We start from the raw sequence: 25,609 nt of genomic DNA on the forward strand, positions 1-25,609 counted from the left end.
CCGCAACCTAGGGTTCCAGGGGAACGCTGACCCTGGTTCATTGAGGAGAACACATAACCTTTGTAACTTTCTGCTTATCCCTTTCATTCCATGGCGTCCCTTATATAGGGCTGATGCTTTCAACGTTCCAGAGAGAATTAAAATTTTGCCCCTCTATGGCATTTAACATGAAAATAAATTAAATGACTACATACCTAACTCAGTCAGAGTAATTGACTCAGCCATGGTCTCCCAGCTTGTCTCGGTTTACTTTTTGGTCCATAACATCACACCCCTCCTAGAGAACGAGCATGTCCTTAAGCTCGAAGGTGGAGTATGCCTACCGAAACAATTTTGTGGGCTCTGAAGCCCTCCGCTGGTTTTTTTTTTTCGAGTGCTTCTTATCTCTCTACTGAAATTCAGTTGCTTCAACTATCAGGCTAGGATTTTCACACTAGTGGAGAAGAGATTCCACGACATAGTACCAACCAGATAGAGGCCAACTGAAACCTTGAAGACATCATCCCAAGAACCATGTTGTAAGATGTAGCCAGTTAGAGCTGTCCCAAAGACACCGGACTACGAGAAAGCATCAATTCCCTAACTGCATGCCATGCATAGTACTGCCATTGTAGGATAATTTACTTGGCACAACTGAGTCAGAAAGAAAGCTGGACCAAGCAATCCAATTGACTATATGATCTTGCGAACTGTTGTAATAGATAGCCCTTTACTCACAAGTGTATCTGCTATCCAACCACCAACATTTGTAGCCAATGCCAATGTCAATCGAGGGAGCACACAGAAAAGCCCATATTCTGTAAGGTTGAACTTCAAAACCTGGTTGTAGTATGTTGGCATCCCTGTGAGAAGAATGAAAGTGCCCCAGTTGTGGTAAAATTGAGAGATCAGTAAGGCCTAGACCTAGGCCTTGGACATAATTAATCTCCATGGAATAGCTTTGACAGGCTCCTGAGAAACATTACTAGAGATCATCAGTTCCCTTTCTTCTAGCCGAAGTGATGGATCCTCTCGGGGTGAACTATATGCCTTACTTAGCCATGCTGCAAACCAAACAGTTCCAAGAGAGCCAAAAGAGTAAAAGACTGATGGCCAACCAAATTTATGAAGCAAAAATGGTGAAAATGCCAGCCCTGTTACAGAACAGAGGTACATTCCACTGTAAGCTAGAGCCAGGGATCTGCTTCTCTCAGCTATAGGAATCCATTTTGACAAAATATTATTCTTGGTAGGCATGGTAACACCCTCACCGATTCCCATGAAGGCACGAGTGACAAGTAGGAAAGGCAAACCAAGCTTAGCAGCTATAGGTGTAAAAATTGTTGCAATTGATCACCGAACAACTCCAAATCCCAGAACAAGCTTGCCACCAACTTTGTCTGCCCATATTCCTCCAGCAAGCTGAGTTAGAAGGTAACCCCAAAAGAAAGACGACTGGATAAGGCCAACAGTAGCAGGATTCCCATTAAACTCGGTCGACATGGAAAGGATAGCGATGCACATGTTTACGTTGTCCATATGGCATAGCAGAAACGCTGAGAAACAGAGAATCACAGTCACCCATCGCTTCAAAAAATGTTCCCACCAAGGAAGATGTATCACTGCGTAATCACGTGTCGGTTTGTAAAATTTCAAGTCTTCTTCAGTGGGGCTTTTGACATAAGTGACACCAACTGGTTGGAATGGCAGTACCAAATCAGTAGGTAAGATGCTAGATTTACCTATTGACAGGATTAGGAACTGAACATATGCAGGCATCTCAGTCTTATAGTAATCAAACTCATATTCAACCTGTTTACATTCCATAAGATTCTTGAGCAGTCTCATATTAGCAACTCCAACAAAGTTGAGTGTTCCTGAAATTAACCTTGTCTCACCAAATGTTAAGTGGGACCCTCTCACTAGATGCAACGCTCCAGTTATCAGCCTGTTACTTTGATAATATGTTCTAGGTACAAGGGTGGCTCTGTGTTGGTACTCCATAGTGAGGGGTATACATTGTGAGAATGGAAGAATACTTTGGATCACAAGATTAAGTTGGCTAACAAAAATTGCAACACTCTCAACATTAATACCACAGAGGTTCAATGACAACTTCCCCACAACAATAGAATCAACTCTAGCTTGGACCCTTGATAGAAGATGCAACACCATGCATTGAGCTACTACACCATCATTGCCAAGAATAGAAGTAAGATGTCTAAGCAATGTTTCTTGAATCCCTCTTATCAAACTGGGTTTTGGCTCAGTGTCATGTGACCCAAAAAGGAAATCCTGAAGAGCAAGCTTTCGATGTATTAAAGAATGCAGTCGTGGAACCTTAGTAGGAGGCAAATCAGCTAAAGCCTCATCACAAAGGCCATCAATGAGCTTATCTGAATCAGTCTTATGAACAACAAGCTCTGGATCAAAAGTGAATACTCCAACGAATGCAACAACATCATTCAACTTTAGATAAATTTCTAAAGAATCATATATCTTAACAAGACATGAAAGAGACTTTGTATTAAAATTAGGTACCATGGAGATGTCTGCAGCATGACCATGAGAACCATGGGATGCCTGAAGTACCAGGGAAGGAAATTCCTCTTCCCGGTTCTTCTTGTAGCATGATGATATACCATCGAGTTCTTAATTAGAACCATTTGATTCCTTGTCAATAGATGAGACATCAGCAAATTTGTTACTCCTCCAAGTTGGGCCATCCTTGAAGGCGCCAACGTAGAACTCACTACCGAGCATGTCCTGGGCATAATTTGCAAAATCCGTATACGAGTGGGGTACATTTTCCACTCTAAGTAGAGGTATTATTTCTGTATTGAAATCATGCTCATGCTCCATATTCAAGATGCGATGTAATTCAAGGCGAGCAGCAGAATGCGCAACCAGTAGAATGCGCGCGACAGAAACCGGTGGAGAATTTTTTTTCACAACCCCACAACAAAAATTTCGCTGCCGTTGACCGATATCCCAAAATAGAGGTTACTTTTCCCCAATTTTTACACGATGGACTGAGGGATTGGAAGACTCTCCTGGCATTGATGTCTATGAGTTAAGTATGTTTCTGTTGAGTGAGAAGTGGAGGCGCTGCTAACCTTCTGCCCCGCACCGTGTTCACCAAAAATCCTAACCTAAGGAGGCTTTGTCTGCCACCAAACTGCAACAGTGTTGACCATGGAGGCATCTGGCCGAACTAAAATAGGCAAATCTAATTGGGCCCGTTCCGCAGAGATTTGAGGTCGAACACCGTCTTCCTTCAAAATGGTGACCATCCTCTCTGAATCCTTAACCCGACCAGTTTTGATGAAAGCCTGAAGTATCTTCTCTGTTTTGAAGATTAATCTTGTTTGCTGGGCACGCCTCTCCTCCCATAATGTTGTGTGCAGGGCACACCTCTCCTCCCATAACGCATCTCCTCCCGTATTGCTGAAGTCATTTCTGCACACACTCCGACTATTTCATCTCGGAACGACACTGCAACTATTTCATCTCAGAACGACTTCGCGGCTATTTCATCTCGGAATGAAGAATCGCTCATTGTGAACCTGCTCTCATACCAAGATGTTATGGTCCCAGAATTCCACAATGTGATTCACAGGGAAACTTGAAGAAGAGAACGAAGAGGAGAAGAATCGTAGGGGAAAACAAGGAGTGAAGATGGATTGACGGAGTTGGATAACCCGGCTCTAAGGGAGTTCGTTACCTACGACTCTTGAAGGGAGTCCGCAACCTAGGGTTCCAGGGGAACACCGACCATGGTTCGTTGAGGAGAACATAGATCCTTTGTAACTTCTTGCTTATCCCTTCCATTTCCTGATGTCCCTTAAATAGGGTTGTTGCTGTCAACATTCCAGAGAGAATTATAATTTTTCCCCTCTATGGCATTTAACATGAAAATAAACTAAATGACTACATAACTAACTCAGTCAGAGTAATTGACTCAGCCATGGTCTCCTAGCCTGATTCGGCTCACTATTTTGTCCATAACATCACACTCCTCTTGGAGAACGAGCTTGTCCTTGAGTTCGAAGGTAGAGTATGCCTGCCGAAACAATTTTGTGGGTTACAAAGACCACCGCTGATTTTTTTTTCGAGCGCTTCAATTCTTTCTATTGAAATTCAGCTGCTTCAACTATCAGGCTAGGATTTTCTCACCAGTGGAGAAGAGATTCGACCCCATAGTGCCAGCTAGATAGAGGCTAATGGAGGACACGATAACGATTATCCTGTACGCAAATCAAACTGAGAATCACGGGAGGAACGCAAGAAATTCGCCCTGAAATTGTAGAGAAAACCTCTCTAAATAGATTTACAATTTCAGTATTCAACAACTCTCTTCTCTGTTCACAGAACAACGTTTTAAACAAACTCAACGCCCCTAACAAGCCTGGGCTACAGCTCAAAATAAAACAAACTCTAACCCTAAAAATTATGCTCCAACTTGGGTTCAATACAAAAGATCCGATTACGGATCTGACTACTTACCACAGATCCGATTAGGGATCCGAATATGTACCCGCATTAAATATTCCCTCCTGCATCAGTCTCCTCGGGTTGGAAAGAACTCGCCCTCGAGTTCATAATAGCTTCAATGGAACCCAGAAACCAAGGATGCAAGGGTGGGACATGAAAACATCAGAAGTCCTCAATTGACACGCGAGAATAGCCAACTTCGCCTCAGGCGACAGTCCAGGAGGAGGATCCTCCGCTATGTCTCCATGCTCAAGCTCTACTAAAAACTGGGACAATGAAAGTAGGTTAGTAGTACTGGCTATTAGAGGAGGAGTGGGTGGGTCTTGCTTGACGAGGTGCTAACACCATTTTTTCCCCTGTGATACTAAGGGAATAGGTATTTCTCGGCCCATCATGAAGAACACGGTGATCAGAGTGCCAAGGGCGGCCGAACAAGACATGGCACGTGTCCATAGAGGCAACATCACACCAAGCATTATCAAAATATTGCAGGTCGAGGGAAAAAACAACGAGGCATTGCCGATCTACCATTACCGCACTACCGTGAGTCAGCCATGACAAGTTGGACGGTTGGGGATGATGATCTGTCGTCGCCTGCACTCTCGGGACAGTCTCATCGGACACGACATTCACACAACTACCACTATCAATGACCATATTGCAGACTAGATCTGCAACTGTGCAAGTCGTGTGGAAAAGATTGGTCCGCAGCCAATCATCCCCTGAAGCCCCCTGGGGAGGCACCAGAGTCGCATGACCATCATCATCATCGTCATACACAGGTTCACCAAGCTCCTCAGTGCCATCGACCACGTCTTCCTCAACATCATCATCATCATACACAGGTTCACCAAGCTCCTCAGTCTCAGGTAACTAGTCAATGAATCCTCCGAGGTCTACAGGTCGATCCCCCTGACCACTGTTCTCCCTGAATCGAGCAGGATTGCGATATGGGTTTTCGACCCTGGCATCAGAATTGTGATCTTCCATCTCACGATTACCAAAATCCTACGCCATTACACACTGGGTTAACTCTGCGACTTGCCGCTGTAAATCTTCAAGTATCACCGCTTGAACATTACGGCTACGATCAATACCACCATCCATGGAAACTGGCAAAATTTCACCCCTGGAAGGTGCTGCGGCGCTGGTATAATAGTGCATTACGCGTCAATCTCGTTTCTCCTAGAAATGGAATTGCCCTAATCGAAGACTCTGTTAACGCTGACAAAATCGCCCAAAAGCGGAATGTCTGAGCCTCCTTTTTTTTTGAAATCAGGATTTTAGAGACTAATTACCCGAAATTGCAACTTTTCGACCGTCGTCTCCGGCAGCCCGAGGTTCCCCTTCTTGCGCGAGGTATCCTCTATCAGACGACCCCTATTTTGGCACCACGAAACCTCAGGTTCGGCGCCCCTGCATTCGGTAGGTTTCGAACCCTATTTGCGGTGATGGCAACGACAACGTCGACGGTAGTTTCGGCCATGGTGACGGTTCCGGTAGTGACAATGACCTGCTCGAGCTCTTTGCTGAGTCTGAAAGCTCTATTTCTGTAACTACTCAGTCGAGTCCCGAGCTCTGCTCGGTTGAATCCCGAGTTTTTCCATCAGTAACGTTGAGCAGTAGCTCAACAGTGATGGCGATGGCGACGGAGTCTTCATCGTTGACCCTTCTAACTTCTCGTTGCAGCGTCTCTGGTGAGACCTAGCTTCTTCCCCAGCCTGAAGCTCTAACACCAACTGATGCAAGATAGGATAGTGATTATCCTGTTGTTATGGACTCTATAGCATCACGAATTACCAACAGGCGTAGGAATTAATAAATGTGTTTTTCAATTTCCATGTAATTGTTTCTTGGTTTGGTTTTGTCTTTGGTTTGGGTTGGTTTAGCATTTATTGGTTTTAACCATTGACCCAAGAGGTCTTTAGGGTTTTGGACGTCCTCAACCCTATTTAAGGGGACGGCTAGGGTAATGAGAATTATGAATTGAGTCTACTTTAGCTAGAGTAAATTAAATAAATAGGTCAAGAGCTCCTTCAAGCTCTCTTCCGTTTTTCCCCCAATTCTCCTTTCCGAAATTCAATACCCATCAATCCCTCATTCCATCTCAACGTCAAGCAAGGTAATGGAAGGAAGAGAAGAGAGGAGGGTGACAAGATCCATGGCTCGTGAGGATCCTAACAATGTGGTATTAGACAGGTCTACCCTCGGTGATTCCTCTTCTCTAGAGGACATACGTCAAGTACTTTCAGAACTTCAACAAAGATCCACTCTTCAAGGTACTGAAATTTCTCACATCAATAATACCTTACAAACACTGGAATCATCTCTACAAACCATCCTCCAACAACTTGCTACACTTCAAGCACCAACGCAAACACCAGCAACCAATTTTCAACCACAACCAGTTCCCCACCAACAATTCACGCCACCACCAAATCCACCCCTGTGCCAACCAATGGGTTCAATGGCCACTCACGCACAAGGACCATCAACGGTTCCCAGGTACTTTAAACTTAACTTTCCTACATATGATGGCTCTAAAGATCCTTTACTGTGGTTCACGAAATGTGAACAATTCTTCTATCATCAACAAACGGTGGAAATGGACAAGGTTACTTTGGCCACCTACCACATGCTCGATGAAGCACTCATGTGGTTCCATCACTACCGAAATGTCCATTGCATTCAGGATTGGCTGCACTTTAAACATGCTTGCCAGTTGAGGTTTGGACCTCCAGCTAGCAGCAACCCAGTGGGGGAATTGATCAACTATAAACAGACCAGCACCTTAGAATTTTACCAAAAAACGTTTCAAGAAAGGTTGGCCCGAGCTAGTGAATTTGTTCCTCCTCACTTACATGTTCAGATTTTTAATGCTGAATTCACAGAGGCAATTAGATTGGAAGTGGAATTACTTGGTCCGACAGATTTGGACTCAGCAATGAATTATGCCAGAGCTGTGGAACACAAACAGAGAGTTTTAAAAGAGTCTTTACAGCGAAAACCATTTTGGAACAACAGAATACAGGGTACTGCATTTGGGCCACATTTTGGGTCCTCTACCCCTAACCGAGCAGATCAGGCTACCAATGTGCTTCCACAGACTATGCCACGTAAATTTTTGACTAAACAGGAAATGGACGCTCGAAAGGCAAAGGGCCTATGTTTTAATTGTGATGAACAATTCCTGCCAGGCCATACTTGTAAACGCTTATTCAGTATTGAATTGTTGGAAGAAGATTCAGAAGAGCTTATTGAAAATGAAATTGTTGAAGAGGTACAACAAGAACCAGAGCTCTCCCTCCATGCCATGCATGGCTTGCGTACTTCTAATACCATGCAGGTAAAGGCCAGGTTACATCATCTCATGCTACTTGCTTTAGTTGATTCGGGCAGCACACATAATTTTATCAGTGAACCAGCCGCGCAACAATTGGGATTGGCCATTCAACAACAAAGGGGACTCTCAGTTTCTGTGGCCAATGGGGCCAAAATTGCTAGTGTGGGGTTATGTGCTAACACCCCTTTCACCATTGAAGGGCATTCTTTTCAGGCGGATTTACTAGTCATTCCATTGGCTGGATTTGATTTGGTGCTCGGGGTCAAATGGCTCCAGTTATTAGGACCGATATTATGGGACTTTCAGGCTCGGACTATGACATTTTCAGCACCACAGGGCCAGATTACATTACAAGGCATTGTGGCACAGGTACCTAACGCACTTCACACTTTGCAGCTTCAACACACTGGTGATGATCAGTTAGCTCCTATATTTACAACATTTGTGGATTTATTTAATGACCCTACGGTTCTACCACTAGTGCGTCATTGTGATCACCGCATTCGTTTAAAGTTGGGAACTGATCCAGTAGTGGTGCGGCCTTATCATTACCCGCATACCTAGAAAGATGAAATAGAATGACAGTGCATGCATATGTGCGCTCAGGGTGTGATCCAGCCCAGTCGATCTCCTTTCTCCTCACCAGTGTTACTTGTACGTAAAAAAGATAAATCTTGGAGATTTTGTGTCGACTATAGGCAACTCAACTTGCACACAGTTAAGGACAAGTTCCCCATTCCAATCGTGGAGGAGTTGCTGGATGAGTTACATGGTGCTACAATTTTTACCAAATTAGATTTGAAATCGGGCTATCATCAAATATGAGTTCACCCGGCGGATGTGGAGAAGACTGCCTTCCGCACACATCACGATCATTTCGAGTTCCTCGCCATGCCCTTCGGTCTCTCCAATGCACCCTCCACCTTTCAGGCCCTCATGAATGAGGTCTTTTCATCACTTCTGCGCAACTATGTGTTAGTCTTTTTTTATGACATTCTGGTCTACAACAAAAATTGGGAAGAACATCTCCACCACCTCCATCAAGTATTTACCATTCTATGCTCTCATCATTTGGTTTTGAATAAATCAAAATGTTCTATGGGTACATCTGAGGTGGCATATTTGGGCCACGTCATATCAGCTGTGGGCATGAAAGTTGACCAGAGCAAGAAACAAGTAGTTACAGATTGGTCGATTCCCACCTCCATCACAGCATTAAAGGGATTTTTGGGCTTAGCGGGATATTATAGAAAATTTATCCAATCTTATGGCCAGATAGCAGCACCACTCACCAACCTGCTAAAAAAAATGCCTTCCACTGGTCTTCTTCCGCAGAATAGGCCTTTAACCTGTTAAAGGAGGCCTTAGCCTCAGTGCCAGTCCTACAATTACCAGATTTTGAGGGAGACTTTGTGGTGGAATGTGATGCCTCCGGGGGAGGTATAGGGGCAGTGTTACAACAATTGGGACACCCCATTGCTTGTTTCAGCCGTCAGTTGGGACAACACCACCATAAGTTAGCTGCATATGAGAGGGAATTGATTGGGTTAGCCAAGGTTGTCCAACATTGGCGACCTTATCTTTGGGGACGACCATTTCTCATTCGTACAGATCATTGCAGCCTCAAGTATCTTCTTGAACAGCGCCTCACCACATCCCCACAACAACATTGGTTAACTAAACTCATGGGGTTCGATTTTACGGTTCATTATAAGCCAGGTAGTTCGAATTTGGGGGCTGATGCCTTATCACGTCGGGATATTTCCGCCACACAAATTTATGCTATCAGTCATCCACGTGCACTGGTATTAGATTCTATTCGTGAGGAAGTACATCAATATCCGGATCTCATGTCATTATATCAGGATATTCAACAGGGGACAACTGCTCCTCATTGGACGATTCAAGATCGTCTCATTCTCTACAAAAACAGGATCTTTTTGGATAATACATCCCCACTTCTTCACACCATCCTGTCCTCTATCCATGATAGCACACATGAGGGTCAACAGAAAATATATTTTCGAATCAGTCAGGACTTTTACTGGAAGGGCATGAAGAGCACAATTGCTGATTATGTAGCTGCTTGTCAGATTTGTCAAAGAAACAAGGCCGAATCTTTAAGTCCGGCCGGCCTACTGCAACCTCTACAACTACCATCTCAAATCTGGTCTAATATTTCCATGGACTTCATTGCTGAACTTCCCATTTCATCAGGAAAATTGGTGATATTCGTCATCGTTGATCGGTTTTCAAAATATGGGCACTTCATTGCTTTGGCGCATCCATATACTGCTGCTCAGGTCGCTCAATTATTTATGGATAATATTTTTCAATTACATGGAATTCCCTCATCCATTATCAGTGACAGGGATGCCATTTTTACCAGTATCTTTTGGAAGGAATTATTCAAATTACAGGGCACCCAATTGGCATTTTCGTCTGCCTATCATCCACAAACGGACGGCCAAACAGAGGTTGTCAATCGCACGATTGAAATGTATCTTCGGTTTTTTGTGGGGGACGCACCTAGAAGATGGGTGAAATGGCTTTCATGGGCAGAATTTTGCTATAACACATCTTACCACACAGCACTGGGCACTAGGGTAGTTTATGGCAGAGATCCACCTCGTCTGTTACCATATGAACCTGGGGCATCCAAAGTCGTCACTTTGGACCAAGCATTACCTGAAAGAGACTCTATGCTCACTGAGGTACGTACACATCTACAGGAGGTCCAGCACTCTATGAAACGCTTTTATGATAAGAAGCACCGGGAGGCATCTTATTCCCCTGGAGACTATGTGTGGTTAAAGCTTCAACACTACCGCCAGCTGTCCCTGACTGCGTCAAAGCGCCATAAGCTGTCTCCAAAATATTATGGTCCATTTCAGATATTTGACAAAATTGGGCCCGTGGCATACTGCTTGCAGCTACCACCGGAATCAAAGATCCACAATGTCTTTCACGTCTCCCAATTGAAGCCCTTCCAGGGTGACTCGCCCCTACTGCACACTCCACTTCCGCCACTACATGAGGGCAAAGCCCTTTCTATTCCGGCTCAGGTAATACAAGCACGCCACATTCAAGGTGATAGGGAAATTCTTGTCTAGTGGGCAGATGCCGATCCCAGTGACACCACAGGGAGCCGTTATCAATATTTTGACTTTTATATCCTTCCTTAGAGCTTGAGGACAAGCTCTTTCTCCAGGAGGGGGGTGATGTTATGGACTCTATAGCATCACGAGTTACCAACAGGCGTAGGAATTAATGAATGTGTTTTTCAATTTCCATGTAATTGTTTCTTGGTTTGGTTTTGTCTTTGGTTTGGGTTGGTTTAGCATTTATTGGTTTGAACCATTGACCCTAGAGGTCTTTAGGGTTTTGGACGTCCTCAACCCTATTTAAGGGGATGGCTAGGGTAATGAGAATTACGAATTGAGTCTACTTTAGCTAGAGTAAATTAGATAAACAGGTCAAGAGCTCCTTCAAGCTCTCTTCCGTTTTTCCCCCAATTCTCCTTTTCGAAATTCAATACCCATCAATCCCTCATTCCATCTCAACGTCAAGCAAGGTAATGGAAGGAAGAGAAGAGAGGAGGGTGACAAGATCCATGGCTCGTGAGGATCCTAACACCTGTATGCAAATCAAGCTGAGAATCACGGGAGGAATGCAAGAAATCTGCCCTGAAATCGTAGAGAAAACTTCTCTAAATCGATTTACAATTTCAATATTCAACAACTCTCTTCTCAGTTCACAGAACAATGTTTTAAAAAAACTCAAAGCCCCTGACAAACCTGAGCTGCAGCTCAAAATAAAACAAACCCTAACCCTAAAAATTATGGTCGAACCCGAGTCCAATACAAAAGATCCTACTATGGACACAACTCTGACTAAAGATCCGAGTACGGATCCTACTACTTACCACGGACCCATTAGGGATCCGAATATGTACCCGCATTAAATATTCCCGCCTGCATCAGAGGCCAACTGATACCTTGAAGATATCATCCCAAGAACTATGTTGTAAGATGTAGCCAGTTAGAGCTGTCCCAAAGACACTGGACTGTGAGAAAGCATCAATTCCTTGACTGCATGTCATGCATAGTAATGCCATTGCAGGATAATTTATGTGGCTCAACTGAGTTAGAAAGAAAGAGGGACCAAGATATCCAATAGACTGCATGATCTTGTGAACTATTGTAATAGATAGCCCTTTACTTACAAGTGTTTCTGCTATCCAACCACCAACATTTGTAGCCAATGCCAATGTCAACCGAGAAAGCACACAGAAAAGCCCAGATTTTGTAAGGTTGAACTTCAAAACCTGGTTGTAGTATGTTGGCATCCCTGTGAGAAGAATGAAAGTGCCCCAGTTGTGGCAAAAGTGAGAGATCAGGAGGGCCCAGACTAGGGCCTTGGACAGAACTAATCTCCATGGAATAGCTTTGACAGGCTCATGAGAAACATTACCAGAGATCATCAGTTCTCTGTCTTCTGGCCGAAGTGATGGATCCTCTCGGGGTGAACTATATGCCTTACTTAGCCACGCTGAAAACCAAACAGTTCCAAGAGAGTCAAAAGAGTAAAAGACTGATCACCAGCCAAATTTATGAAGCAGAAATGGTGAAAATGCCAGCCCTGTTACAGAACCAAGGTACATTCTACTGTAAACTAGATCCAGGGATTTGCTTCTCTCAACTACAGGAACCCATTTTGACAGAATATTATTCCTGGTAGGCATGGCAACACCCTCACTGATTCCCATGAAGGCACGAGGGGCAAGTAGGAAAGGCAAACTAAGCTTAGCAGCTATAGGTGTAAAATCTGTTGCAATTGACCACCAAACAACTCCAAATCCCAATACAAGCTTGCCACCGACTATGTCTGCCCATATTCCTCTAGCAAGCTGAGTCAGAAGGTAACCCCAAAAGAAAGACGACTGGATCAGGCCAACAGTAGCAGGATTCTCATTAAACTCAGCCGACATGGAAAGGATAGTGATGCACATGTTTACGCTATCCATATGGTAGAGCAAAAATGTCGAGAAACAGAGAATCACAATCCCCCATCGCTTCGGAAAATGTTCCCACCAAGGAAGATGTATAACTATGTAATCACGTGTCGGTTTGTAAAATTTCAAGTCTTCTTCAGTGGTGCTTTTGACATAAGTGACACCAACTGGTTGGAATGGCAGTACCAAATCAGCAGGTAAGATGCTAGATTTACCTGCTGAAAGGATTAAGAACTGAACATCTGCAGGTATCTCCATCTTATCATAATCAAACTCATATTCAACCTGTTGACATTCCATAAGATTCTTGAGCAGTCTCATTAGCAACTCCAACAGAGTTGAGTGTTCCTGAGATTAACCTTGTCTCACCAAATGTTAAGTGGGACCCTCTCACCGGCTGAAAAGCTTCAATTAACAGCCATTTACTTGATAATCTATTCTGGGTGCAAGGGTGGCTGTGTGTAGGAACTCCATAGTGAGGGGTATACATTGTGAGAATGGCAGAATACTCTGGATCACAAGATTAAGTTGGCTAACAAAAATTGCAACACTCTCAACATTAATACCACAGAGGTTCAATGACAACTTCCCCACAACAACAGAATCAACTCTAGCATGGACCCTGGATAGAAGATGCAACACCATCCATTGAACTGCTAGACCATCCTTGCCAAGAATAGAAGTAAGATGTCTAAGCAAAATTTCTCGAATCCCTCTTATCAAATTGGGTTTTGGCTCAATGACATGTGAGTCAATAAGGAAATCCTAAAGAGCAAGCTTTCAATGTATTAAAGAATGCAGCCATGGAACCTTACTAGGAGGCAAATGAGCCAAAACCTCATCACAAAGGCTATCCATGAGCTTATCTGAATCAGTCTTATGAACAACAAGCTCTGGATCATAAGTGAATACTCCAATGAACTCAAAAACTTCATTCAGCTTTAGATCACTTTCCAAAGAATCATATATCTTAACAAGACATGAAAGAGACTTTGTATTAAAATCAGGTACTATGGAGATGTCTACAGCATGACCAAGAGAACCATGGGATGCCTAAAGTACCATGGAAGGAAATTCCTCTTCCCACTTCTTCTTGTAGCATGATGATGTACCACTGAGTTCTGAATTAGAACCATTTAATTCCATATCAACAGATGAGACATCAGCAAATTTGTCAGTCCTTCAAGTTGGGCCATCCTTGAAGGTGCCAACGTAGAACTCTCTACCGAGCATGTTGTTATGATCCTGGGTTAAGTACATATGCCTTCCGCTCCTAATAGGCCAGTCTTTTGGGTAGTATTAGCTAGGTGCTTATTATTTGGTATCAGAGCCAGGTTCTACGTCCCGACTTCGAGTCCCCGCGGACGGAGGTGGACCGGACGCCCCTGGCGGGACGCCGGGAAGGGGATTATGGGATCCTCTAGCCTGGGTCACGTTGTTGTGTTATTGCCGTCGTGGTTGTTGGCTCGGGCATGCCCTGGGCATAATTTTCAAAATCCGTATATGAGTGGGGTATGTTTTCCACTCTATCCAGAGGTATCATTTCTGTATTGAAATCATGATCGTGCTCCTTATTCAAGACATGATGCAATTCAAGGCGAGCAGTAGAATGCGCAACTAGCAGAATGCGCAACCAGCAGAATGCGCACAAAAGAAACCGGCAGAATTTTTTTTTCCCCGTCCACTCAACAAAAATTTCGCTGGGGTTGATCGGTATCCCAAAATAGAGGTTACTTTTCCCAATTTTTACATGCTGGACATAGGAATTCGAAGACTCACTTGGCATTGATGTCGATGAGTTGAGGTATGTCTCTGTTGAGTGAGAAGTGGAGGTGATGCTAACCTTTCGCCCCCCACTCTTGTCACCAAAAATCCTAACTTGAGGAGGCTTTGTCCGTCGGTGAACAACAACAGTGTCGACCATGGAGGCATCTGGCCGAACTAAAACAGGAAAATCCAATTAGGCCCGTTCCGCAAAGATTTGAGGTCGAACACCGTCTTCTTCCGAAAAGGTGACCATCCTCTCTGAATCCTTATCCCGACGAGCTTTGATGAAAGCCTGAAGTATCTTCTCTGTTCCGAAGATTAATCTTGAGTGCAGGGCACACCTCTCCTCCCATAATGCTGTGTGCAGGGCACGCATCTCCTCCAGTATTGCTGAAATCATTTCTATGCGCACTGCGGCTATTTCATCTTGGAACGACGCTGTGGCTAATTCATCTCGAAAAGACGTTGCGGCTATTTCATCTCGAAATGAAGAATCGCTCATTGTGAACTTGCTCTGATACCAAGATATTATGGTCCCAGAATTCCACAATGCGATTCGCAGGGAAACTTGAAGAAGAGAACAAAGAGGAGAAGAATAGTAGAGGAAAACAAGGAGGAGTGGAGATGGCACGATGGTGATGGATAACCCAGCTTTAAGGGAGTCCATAACCTTCAGCTCTTGAAGGGAGTCCGCAACCTAGGGTTCCAGGGGAACGCCGACCTTGGTTCATTGAGGACAACACAGATCCTTTGTATCTTTCTACTTATCCCTTTCATTCCATGACGTCCCTTAAATAGGGTTGATGCTTTCAACGTTCCAGAGAGAATTACAATTTTGCCTCTCTATGGCATTTAACATGAAAATAAACTAAATGACTACATAACTAGCTCAATCAGAGTAATTGACTAAGCCATGGTCTCCCAGCCTGAGTCGGCTCACTATTTTGTCCATAACATCACAACCCTCCTTGAGAATGAGATTATCCTCGAGCTCGAAGGTAGAGTATGTCTACCGAAACTATTTTGAGGGCTCTGAAGCCCTCTGCTATTTTGTTTTCATGTGGTTCTTATCTGTCTACTGAAATTCTGCTGCTTCAACTATTAGGCTAGGATTTTCTCACTAGTGGAGAAGAGATTCCACCCTATAGTGCCAGTCATATTAAGGCCAACTGAAACCTTGAAGACATCATCCCAAGAACCATGATGTAAGATGTAGCCAGTTAGAGCTGTCCCAAAGACACCAGACTGTGAGAAAGCATCAATTCCTTGATTGCATGCCATGCATAGTACTACCATTGTAGGATAATTTATGTGGCTCAACTGAGTCAGAAAGAAAATTGGACCAAGATATCCAATTGACTGCATGATATTGCAAACTGTTGTAATAGATAGCCCTTTACTCACAAGTGTATCTGCTATCCAACCACCAACATTTGTAGCCAATGCTAATGTCAACCGAGGAAGCACACAGAAAAGCCCAGATTCTATAAGGTTGAACTTCAAAACTTGGTTGTAGTATGTTGGCATCCCTGTGAGAAGAATGAAAGTGCCCCAGTTGTCGTAAAAGTGAGAGATCAGTAGGGCCCAGACCTCGGCCTTGGACATAATTAATCTCCATAGAATAGCTTTGACAGGCTCCTAAGAAAAATTACCAGAGATCATCAGTTCTCTTTCTTCTAGCTGAAGTGAAGGATCCTCTCGAGGTGAAATATTTGCCTTACTTAGCCATGCTACAAACCAAACAGTTCCAAGAGAGCCAAAAGAGTAAAAGACTGATAGCCAACGACATTTATGAAGCAAAAATTGTGAAAATGCCATCCCTGTTACAAAACCAAGGTATATTCCACTGTAAGCTAGAGCCAGGGATCTACTTCCCTCAGCTACAGGAACTCATTTTGACAGAATATTATTCCTGGCAGGCATGGCAACACCCTCACCGATTCCCATGAAGGCACAAGTGGCAAGTAGGAAAGGCAAACCAAGCTTAGCAGCTATAGGTATAAAAACTGTTGCAATTGACCACTAAACAACTTCAAATCCCAATACAAGCTTGTCACCGACTATGTCTGCTCATATTCCTCCAGCAAGCTGAGTCAAAAGGTAACCCCAAAAGAAAGACGACTGGATCAGGCCAACAGTAGCAGATTCCAATTAAACTCAGCCGACATGGAAAGGATAGCGAGGCACATGTTTACGTTGTCCATATGGCAGAGCAGAAACGCTGAGAAACAGAGAATCACAATCACCCATCGCTTCAGAAACTGTTCCCACCAAGGAAGATGTATAACTGTAAAATTTTAAGTCTTCTTCAGTGGGGTTTTTGACATAAGTGACACCAACTGGTCGGAATGGCATTACCAAATTAGTAGGTAAGATGCTAGATTTACCTATTGACAGGATTAGGAACTGAACATCTGCATGCATCTCCATCTTATAGTAATCAAACTCATATTCAACCTGTTAACATTCCATAAGATTCTTGAGCAGTCTCACATTAGAAACTCCAACAGAGTTGAGTGTTCTTTAAATTAACCTTGTCTCACCAAATGTTAAGTGGGACCCTCTCACAAGCTGCAAAGCTCCAGTTATCAGCTTGTTACTTTGATAATCTATTATGGGTGCAAGGGTGGCTGTGTGTAGGTACTCCACAGTGAGGGGTATACATTGTGAGAATGGCAGAATAATCTAGATCACAAGATTAAGTTGGCTAACAAAAATTGCAACACTCTTAGCATTAAGATCACAGAGGTTCAATGACAACTTCCCCACAACAAGAGAATCAACTCTAGCATGGACCCTGGATTGAAGATGCAACACCATGCATTGAGCTACTACACCATCATTGCCAAGGATAGAAGTAAGATGTCTAAGCAATGTTTCTCGAATCCCTCTTATCAAACTGGGTTTTAGCTTAGTGACATGTGAGCGGGTTTTAGCTTAGTGACATGTGAGCCAATAAAGAAATCCGGAAGAGCAAGCTTTTGATGTATTAAAGAATGCAGCCGTGGAACCTTACTAGGAGGCAAATGAACCAAAGCCTCATCACAAACGCCATCAATGAGCTTATCTGAATCAGTCTTATGAACAACAAGCTCTGGATCAAAAGTGAATACTCTAACGAATTCAACAACAACATTCAGCTCTAGATCACTTTTCAAAGAATCATATATCTTACAAAGACATGAAAGAAACTTTTTATTAAAATCAAGTTCCATGGTGATGTCTGCAGCATGACCATGAGAACCATGGGATGCCTGAAGTACCAGGGAAAGAAATTCCTCTTCCCGCTTCTTCTTGTAGCATGATGATGTACCACCGAGTTCTAAATTAGAACCACTTGATTCAATGTCAACAAATGAGACATCAGCAAATTTGTTAGTCCTCCTAGTTGGGCCATCCTTGAAGGCGCCAATGTAGAATTCACTACCGAGCATGTCCTGGGCATAATTTGAAAAATCCGTATATGAGTGGGGTACATTTTCCACTCTTTCCAGAGGTATCATTTTGTATTGAAGTCATGCTCGTGTTCCTTATTCAAGATGCTATGCAATTTAAGGCGAGCAATAGAATGTACAACCAGCAGAATGCGTACAACAGAAACCGACAAATTTTTTTTTCCCATCCCCACTATAGAAATTTCGCTGCTTTTGACCGGTATCCCAAAATAGAGGTTGCTTTTCCCCAATTTTTACACGCTGGACTGAGGAATTCCAAGACTCACCTGTCATTGATGTCGATGAATTGAGGTATGTCTCTGTTGAGTGAGAAGTGGAGGTGATGCTAGCCTTCCGCCCCGCACCGTTGTCACCAAAAATTTTGACCTAAGGAGACTTTGTTCGCCGGCGAACAGCAACAGTGTCGACCATGGAGGCATCTGGCCGAACTAAAATAGGCAAATCCAATTGGGCCCGTTCTGCAGAGATTTGAGGTTGAATACCATCTTGTTCCGAAATGGTGACCATCTTCTCTAAATCCTTATCCCAACGACCTTCGATGAAAGCCTGAAGTATCTTCTCTGTTCTGAAGATTAATCTTGTGTTCAGGGCATGCCTCTCCTCCCATAATGCTGTGTGCAGGGCATGCATCTCCTCCAGTATTGCAGAAATCATTTATGCGCGCACTGCGACTATTTCATCTTGGAACGATGTTGTGGCTATTTCATCTCGGAACGACGCCACGACTATTTCATCTTGGAATGAATAATCGCTCATTGTGAACCTACTCTAATACCTAGATCTTATGGTCCCAGAATTCCACAATGCAATTCACAGGGAAACTAGAAGAAGAGAACGAAGAGGAGAAGAATCATAGGGGAAAACAAGGAGGAGTGGAGATGGATTGACGACGATGGATAACCTAGCTCTAAGGGAGTACATAACCTACGACACTTGAAGGGAGTGCACAACCTAGGGTTCCAGGGGAACGCCGACCCTGGTTCGTTGAGGAGAACACAGATCCTTTGTAACTTTCTACTTATCCCTTCCATTCCATGACGTCCCTTAAATAGGGCTGATGCTTTCAACGTTCCAGAGAAAATTAAAATTTTTCTCCTCTATGGCATTTAACATGAAAATAAACTAAATGACTACATAACTAACTTTTTCAGAGTAATTGACTCAGCCATGGTCTCCCAGCCTGACTCGGTTAACTATTTGGTCCATAACATCACCTCTCTTGGAGAACGAGCTTGTCCTTGAGCTCGAAGGTAGAGTATGCCTACCGAAACAATTTTGTTGGCTTTGAAGCCCTCTGCTGTTTTTTTTTTTTTTTTTTTAGTGCTTCTTGTTTGTCTACTGAAATTCAGCTACTTCAACTATCAGGCTAGGATTTTCTCACCAGTGGAGAAGAGATTCCACCCCATAGTGCCAGCCAGATAGAGGCCAACTGAAACCTTGAAGACATCATCCCAAGAACCATGTTATAAGATGTAGCCAGTTAGAGCTGTCCCTAAGACACTGGACTGTGAGAAAGCATCAATTCCTGGACTACATTCCATGCATAGTACTATCATTACAGGATAATTTACGTGGCTAAACTGAGTCAAAAAGAAAGCTGGACCAAGAAATTCAATTGATTGCATGATCTTGCAAACTGTTGTAATAGATAGCCCTTTACTCAGAAGTGTATCTGCTATCCAACCACCAACATTTGTAGCCAATGCCAATGTCAACCCAAGAAGCACATAGAAAAGCTCAGATTTTGTAAGGTTGAACTTCAAAACCTGGTTGTAGTATGTTGGCATCCTTGTGAGAAGAATGAAAGTGCCCCAATTGTGGCTAAAGTGAGAGATTAGTAGGGCCTAGACCAGAGCCTTGGACATAATTAATCTCCACGGAAAAGCTTTGACTGGCTCCTGAGAAACATTACTAGAGATCATCAGTTCTCTTTCTTTTGGCCGAAGTGATGGATCCTCTCGGGGTGAACTATATGCCTGACTTAGCCATGCTGCAAACCAAACAGTTCCAAGAGAGCCAAAAGAGTAAAATATTGATGGCCAGCCAAATTTATGAGGCATAAATGGTGAAAATGCCAGCCCCGTTACAGAACCAAGGTACATTCCACTGTAAGCTAGAGCCAGGGATCTTTTTCTCTCAGGTACAGGAACCCATTTTGATAGAATATTATTCCTGGCAAGCATGGCAACACCCTCACCGATTCCCATGAAGGCACGAGGGGCAAGTAGGAAAGACAAACCAAGCTTAGCAGCTATTGGTGTAAAAACTATTGCAATTGACCACCAAACAACTCCAAATCTCAGTACAAGCCTGCCACCAACTATGTCTTCCCATATTCCTCCAGCAAGCTGAGTCAGAAGGTAACCCTAAAAGAAAAATGATTGGATCAGGCCAACAGTAGTAGGATTCCCATTAAACTCAGCCGACATGGAAAGGATAGTGATGCACATGTTTACGCTATCCATATGGCAGATCCGAAATGCACAAAAACAGAGAATCACAGTCACCCATTACTACCAAAACTGTTCCCACCAAGGAAGATGTATAACTATGTAATCACGTGTCGGTTTGTAAAATTGCAAGTCTTCTTCAGTGGGGCTTTTGACATAAGTGACACCAACTGGTCAAAATGGCAATACCAAATCAGCAGGTTAGATGCTAGATTTACCTACTGACAGGATTAGGAACTGAACATCTGCATGCATCTCCATCTTATAGTAATCAAACTCATATTCAACTCGTTGACATTCCATAAGATTCTTGAGCAGTCTCTGTTACGGTCCTAGGTCATGGATCGAGTAACATGACGTGGGATTTGTGAATCCAACACTTAGAATTTAACTCACTTCATGTCAAGAGTTTGTGTATGAGTATTTCTCTTTAACCAGTGCTCGGCCAGGAGGAAAGATCCTCTTTTGAGGGTCCGACCGAGTTGCTGTGCTTGGTAGAAGACCACACAACAATGCTGACCTTGCTAGAGCAAGGTGCTCTCTTTTCTTGGTCACGACAAAGAGGGTTTGGCCTTCTTTGTTGCTGCTCTAGCTAAGAATGCAATCCTTCTTTCTTAAATAACTTGAAACAAGAGTTTGGGATAGATTAATACCTCTTCTTTGATGCTATGGTCAGCTCCCACATTGCACCAGGATTTGCTCAAGATTTGAGGATAAAAATTCACTTTGCTGCTCGGTAAGGGAGGAATTTGGCCTCTCTTGTTGCTGCTGCCGAGAAGGAGGATAGACCTCCTCTTTGGGGTCGAAAAAGGGGCAGGAAGCTCCTTTTCTTAGTAGGGATGATGGTGGATGAATTTGGGTAAAGATGGATGGCAACAGAGGGTGAAGGATAGGTTGGATTTTTGGAGTAAACCCTAAACTCGAGATCAAGAGGAGATCTCAACCTGTTTACACAAGGTTATTCTAAAATCTCAAAGCTTACTTATTTCATTCATACCTTTCCCTTAAATAGGTCATGTCAAGGAGTTTTAGGGTTAGGGTTACAATAATTCCCCATAATGCCCTTACATATAAAGTAATTAAAAATAACTCCTACTTAAAACAATATAAGAAATAAATCCTACTCAAAAAAATATAAGAATTAAATCCTATTGAGTGAGTTGATGTTGTCTTCTTCGTTGTGTGACTCGGTGTGCTATTGAGTCCACAAAAGTCTCACATTAGCAACTCCAACAGAGTTGAGTGTTCCTGAAATTAACCTTGTCTCACCAAATGTTAAGTGGGACCCTCTCACTAGCTGCAAAGCTCCAATTATCAGCCTGTTACTTTGATAATCTATTATGGGTACAAGGGTGGCTGTGTGTAGGTACTCCACAGTGAGGGGTATACATTGTCAGAATGGCAGAATACTCTAGATCACAAGATTAAGTAGTCTAACAAACATTGCAACACTCTTAGCATTAAGACCACAGAGGTTCAATGATAACTTCCCCACAACAACAGAATGACTCTAGCATGGACCCTGGATAGAAGATGCAACACCATGCATTGAGCTGCTACACCATCATTGCCAAGAACATAAGTAAGATGTCTAAGCAATGTTTCTCAAATCCCTCTTATCAAACTGGGTTTTGGCTCAGTGACATGTGAGCCAATAAGGAAATCCTGAAGAGCAAGCTTTCGATGTATTAAAGAATGCAGCCGTGGAACCTTACTAGGAGGCAAATGAGCCAAAGCCTCATAAAAAAGGCCATCCATGAGCTTATCTGAATCAGTCTTATGAACACAAGCTCTGGATGAAAAGTGCATACTCCAACAAACTCAACAACACCTTTCAGATTTAGATCAGTTTCCAAAGAATCATATATCTTAAAAAGACATGAAGAGACTTTGTATTAAAATCAGGTACCATGGAGATGTCTGCAGCATGACCATGAGAACCATGGGATGCCTGAAGTACCAGGGAAAAATTCCTCTTCCCGCTTCTTCTTGTAGCATGATGATGTACCACCAAGTTCTGAATTAGAACCATTTGATTCCATGTCAACAGATGAGACATCAACAAATTTGTTAGTTTTCCAAGTTGGGCCATCCTTGAAGGCGCCAACGTAGAACCTACTACCGAGCATGTCCTGGGCATAATTTGCAAAATCCGTATACGAGTGGGGTACGTTTTCCACTCTTTGCAGAGGTATCGTTTCTGTATTGAAATCATGCTCATGCTCCTTATTCAAGATGTGATGCAATTCAAGGCAAGCAGTAGAATGTGCAACCAGTAGAATGCACACGATAGAAACCGGCGGAAATTTTTTTTTGCCGTTCCCACAACAGAAATTTCACTGTTGTTGACCGGTATCCCAAAATAGAGGTTGCTTTTCCTCAATTTTTACACGTTGGACAAAGGAATTCAAAGACTCACCTGGCATTGATGTCGATGAGTTGAGGGATGTCTTTGTTGAGTGAGAAGTGCAGGCGATGCTAACCTTCTACCCCGCACCGTTGTCACTGAAATTCTTGACCTGAGGAGGCTTTGTCTGCCGACGAACAACAACAGTGTCGACCATGGAGGCATCTGGCCGAACAAAAATAGGCAAATCCAATTAGGCCTGTTCCGCAGAGATTTGAGGTCAAACACAGTCTTCTTCTGAAATGGTTACCTTCCTCTCTGTATCCTTATCCCGATGAGCTTCGATGAAAGCCTGAAGTATCTTCTCTGTTCCGAAGATTTATCTTGTGTGCAGGGCACGCCTCTCCTCCCATAATGTTGTGTGCAGGGCACGCATCTCCTCCCGTATTACTGAAATTATTTCTGCGCAGACTACGACTATTTCATCTCGGAATGACGCTGCAGCTATTTCATCTCGGAACGACGCTGCGGCTATTTCATCTCAGAATGAAGAATCGCTCATTGTAAACCTACTCTGATACCAAGATGTTATGGTCCCATAATTCCACAATACGATTCACATGGAAACTTGAAGAAGAGAATGAAGAGGAGAAGAATCGTTGGGTAAAACAAGGAGGAGTGGAGATGGATTGACCCGGCTCTAAGGGAGTACGTAACCTACAACTCTTGAAGGGAGTCTGTAACCTAGGGTTCCAGGGGAACGCCGACCCTAGTTCATTGAGGAGAACATAAATCCTTTGTAACTTTCTACTTATCCCTTTCATTCCATGATGTCCCTTAAATAGGGCTGATGCTTTCAACGTTCTAGAGGGAATTACAATTTTGGCCCTCTATGGCATTTAGCATGAAAAAAACTAAATGACTACATAACTAACTCAATCAGAGTAATTGATTCAGCCATGGTCTCCTAGCCTGACTCAGCTCACTATTTGGTCCATAACAGAGTGATTTTACTCTCACTTATCTTATGCCAGCTGGGCCTTATGGAAGATATGGAGGACTGTCATTTTATACAGGAAGATCCTATACATCGTTTGCAGCAAGTTGAGAGTTCATGATATTCTCTCACTCCTAGCTTGAGGGGGAGTGTTAGATGGGCCCAAGCCCACACGACCATGGAATGCCCACATAGCCAAGTGTGTTGGAACCGAAGCCCATAAGATCAAGGAAGACCCACATATCCAAGAGTGTTGGAAGATGGGCCCAAGCCCATAAGATATGGGACACACCATGATCATGTGAGGTAGCATAAGAAGTCTAACAGAGCCAAAATTATTATGGAAGCAGGTCTCATAGAGGATTTCAGTTTAAAGGTGTTTTAGTCATGTTAGTCTTTTATTTATATTGGGATATTTAATTATGTTCATGTACTCTAATTATAATAAGTTAATGAAGTATTTCTCTTTTCCATAAATTGAACAGAGAACAATAATAATAAACGTGAAAGAAGGGAAAAAACAAGCACAAAAAAGCACAACAAGATTTTTATAGGTTTACCTCAAGGTGAGACTACGTCTTGTCTTCCACCACTGCAGTAATCCACTATAAAGATGAAATACTTTACAAGAGAAATTGCACACTTACATGTGTTTCTTTCTAACCTCTCGGGCTGCAACTCGAGATGCTCCTCTGTATAAGATGATAAACCCTAATAGCGGCGTCCCTCAATTATAAAGAGAAATTAGGGAAGCTACATTACAAGAGTGGAATTCCCAAATTTTCCTGAATAAAATAGCAGTTAATATATAGTGGACCAGGCGGGGGTTCCGCCCCTTACACCCCTGAGAGGGGGGGGCAAACCCCCACGGTGATCTGACCACGTAGGTTGATCCATGACCAACTCAGCATAGGGCGTTAATTAGGCTCTACAACTTAACAATCTCCCACTTGGAAACTAATCCATCATCAATATCTCCTCAGCAGATGCAAAAACTTCTCAATCCTCAGAGAGAAGTCCAATTGAAGTTGAACACAACTTCAATTTCTCGATCGTAATAATCTTTGTCAACATATCTACCAGATTTTGACTTCCTTGAATCTTCTCAAGAGCTAAGACTCCATCCCCCAAAGCCGATCTGATGAAGTGATAATGCCCCTGTATGTGCTTTGTTCTGGCATGATAAACAAGATTCTTTGTTAAATGAATAGTACCCTGATTGTCACAATACAACACATTCTTCCTATGCTTGAGTCCTAATTGTTCCCAAAAATACTACAACCATATGATCTCTTTTTTGGCTTCAGTCATGACAACATATTCTGCCTCAGTAGTGGAAAGAACAACTATCTTCTGCAACTTAGAGACCCAATTAAATGTTATACCACCCAACGTGCATACATATCTAGTGGTACTCTTCCTGCCATCAATGTCTCCAGCCATGTCAGCATCAACATAAGCATGTAATCCCAAGTCTGACTATCTAAAACATAAGGTTGAGTCTGCAGTGCCTCTCAAATACCTGAGAATCCATTACACACCATGGCAAACATAAGACTGCCAATAGCAGAAGCATAAGGCACATTGGCCATGTTGGCTCTCTTCTGCTTCGTAGAAGGTGACTGCTCCTTAGATAGCCTAAAGTGACCAGCCAAAGGAGTATTCATAGGTTTTGCATCATTCATGTCGAATCTACTAAGCACTTTCTTCACATATTCTTCTTGTGTCAGTTTCAAGACATCAATATCTCTAGTAATCCTCAT

General features: G+C 43.1%; 1 protein-coding gene and 6 pseudogenes across 1 annotated transcript; all 7 read right to left on the reverse strand.

Annotated features, from left to right (window-relative positions):
- Nucleotides 1-414: 414 nt before the first annotated feature.
- Nucleotides 415-2,841, reverse strand: LOC137951146 (mini-chromosome maintenance complex-binding protein-like). Its single transcript, XM_068797744.1, has 5 exons — nt 2,643-2,841; nt 1,675-2,531; nt 1,035-1,224; nt 718-842; nt 415-558 (listed from the first exon to the last, which is right to left on the reverse strand). Exons 1-5 carry the CDS (start codon nt 2,839-2,841, stop codon nt 415-417), a joined length of 1,515 nt encoding a protein of 504 aa, XP_068653845.1.
- Nucleotides 2,842-11,543: 8,702 nt separating this feature from the next.
- LOC137951147 (probable anion transporter 1, chloroplastic) lies at nt 11,544-12,911 on the reverse strand (annotated as a pseudogene).
- Nucleotides 12,912-12,950: 39 nt separating this feature from the next.
- Nucleotides 12,951-15,099, reverse strand: LOC137951148 (mini-chromosome maintenance complex-binding protein-like; annotated as a pseudogene).
- A 599-nt stretch (nt 15,100-15,698) lies between these two features.
- LOC137951149 (probable anion transporter 1, chloroplastic) lies at nt 15,699-16,786 on the reverse strand (annotated as a pseudogene).
- Nucleotides 16,787-16,788: 2 nt separating this feature from the next.
- LOC137951150 (mini-chromosome maintenance complex-binding protein-like) lies at nt 16,789-18,100 on the reverse strand (annotated as a pseudogene).
- A 1,313-nt stretch (nt 18,101-19,413) lies between these two features.
- Nucleotides 19,414-20,598, reverse strand: LOC137951151 (probable anion transporter 1, chloroplastic; annotated as a pseudogene).
- Nucleotides 20,599-20,676: 78 nt separating this feature from the next.
- On the reverse strand, nt 20,677-25,609 carry LOC137951152 (mini-chromosome maintenance complex-binding protein-like; annotated as a pseudogene).

This window comes from Aristolochia californica, unplaced genomic scaffold, assembly GCF_029961685.1.
Source record: "Aristolochia californica isolate CCGP_79_NKW_82.1479 unplaced genomic scaffold, dmAriCali1.0.hap1 SCAF_15, whole genome shotgun sequence".
Taxonomy (NCBI): domain Eukaryota; kingdom Viridiplantae; phylum Streptophyta; class Magnoliopsida; order Piperales; family Aristolochiaceae; genus Aristolochia; species Aristolochia californica.

Excerpts from the sequence above, each read along its gene's own strand:
- LOC137951146 (XM_068797744.1), bottom strand. The coding sequence starts at position 2,841 with ATGGAGCATGAGCATGATTTCAATACAGAAATAATACCTCTACTTAGA. Across the intron at positions 2,532-2,642 it reads TATTGACAAGGAATCAAATG|ACATCTCCATGGTACCTAAT; the intron begins GTTCTAATTAAG and ends GTCATGCTGCAG. Across the intron at positions 1,225-1,674 it reads TGGTACTGCCATTCCAACCA|AATAATATTTTGTCAAAATG; the intron begins GTTGGTGTCACT and ends ATGCCTACCAAG.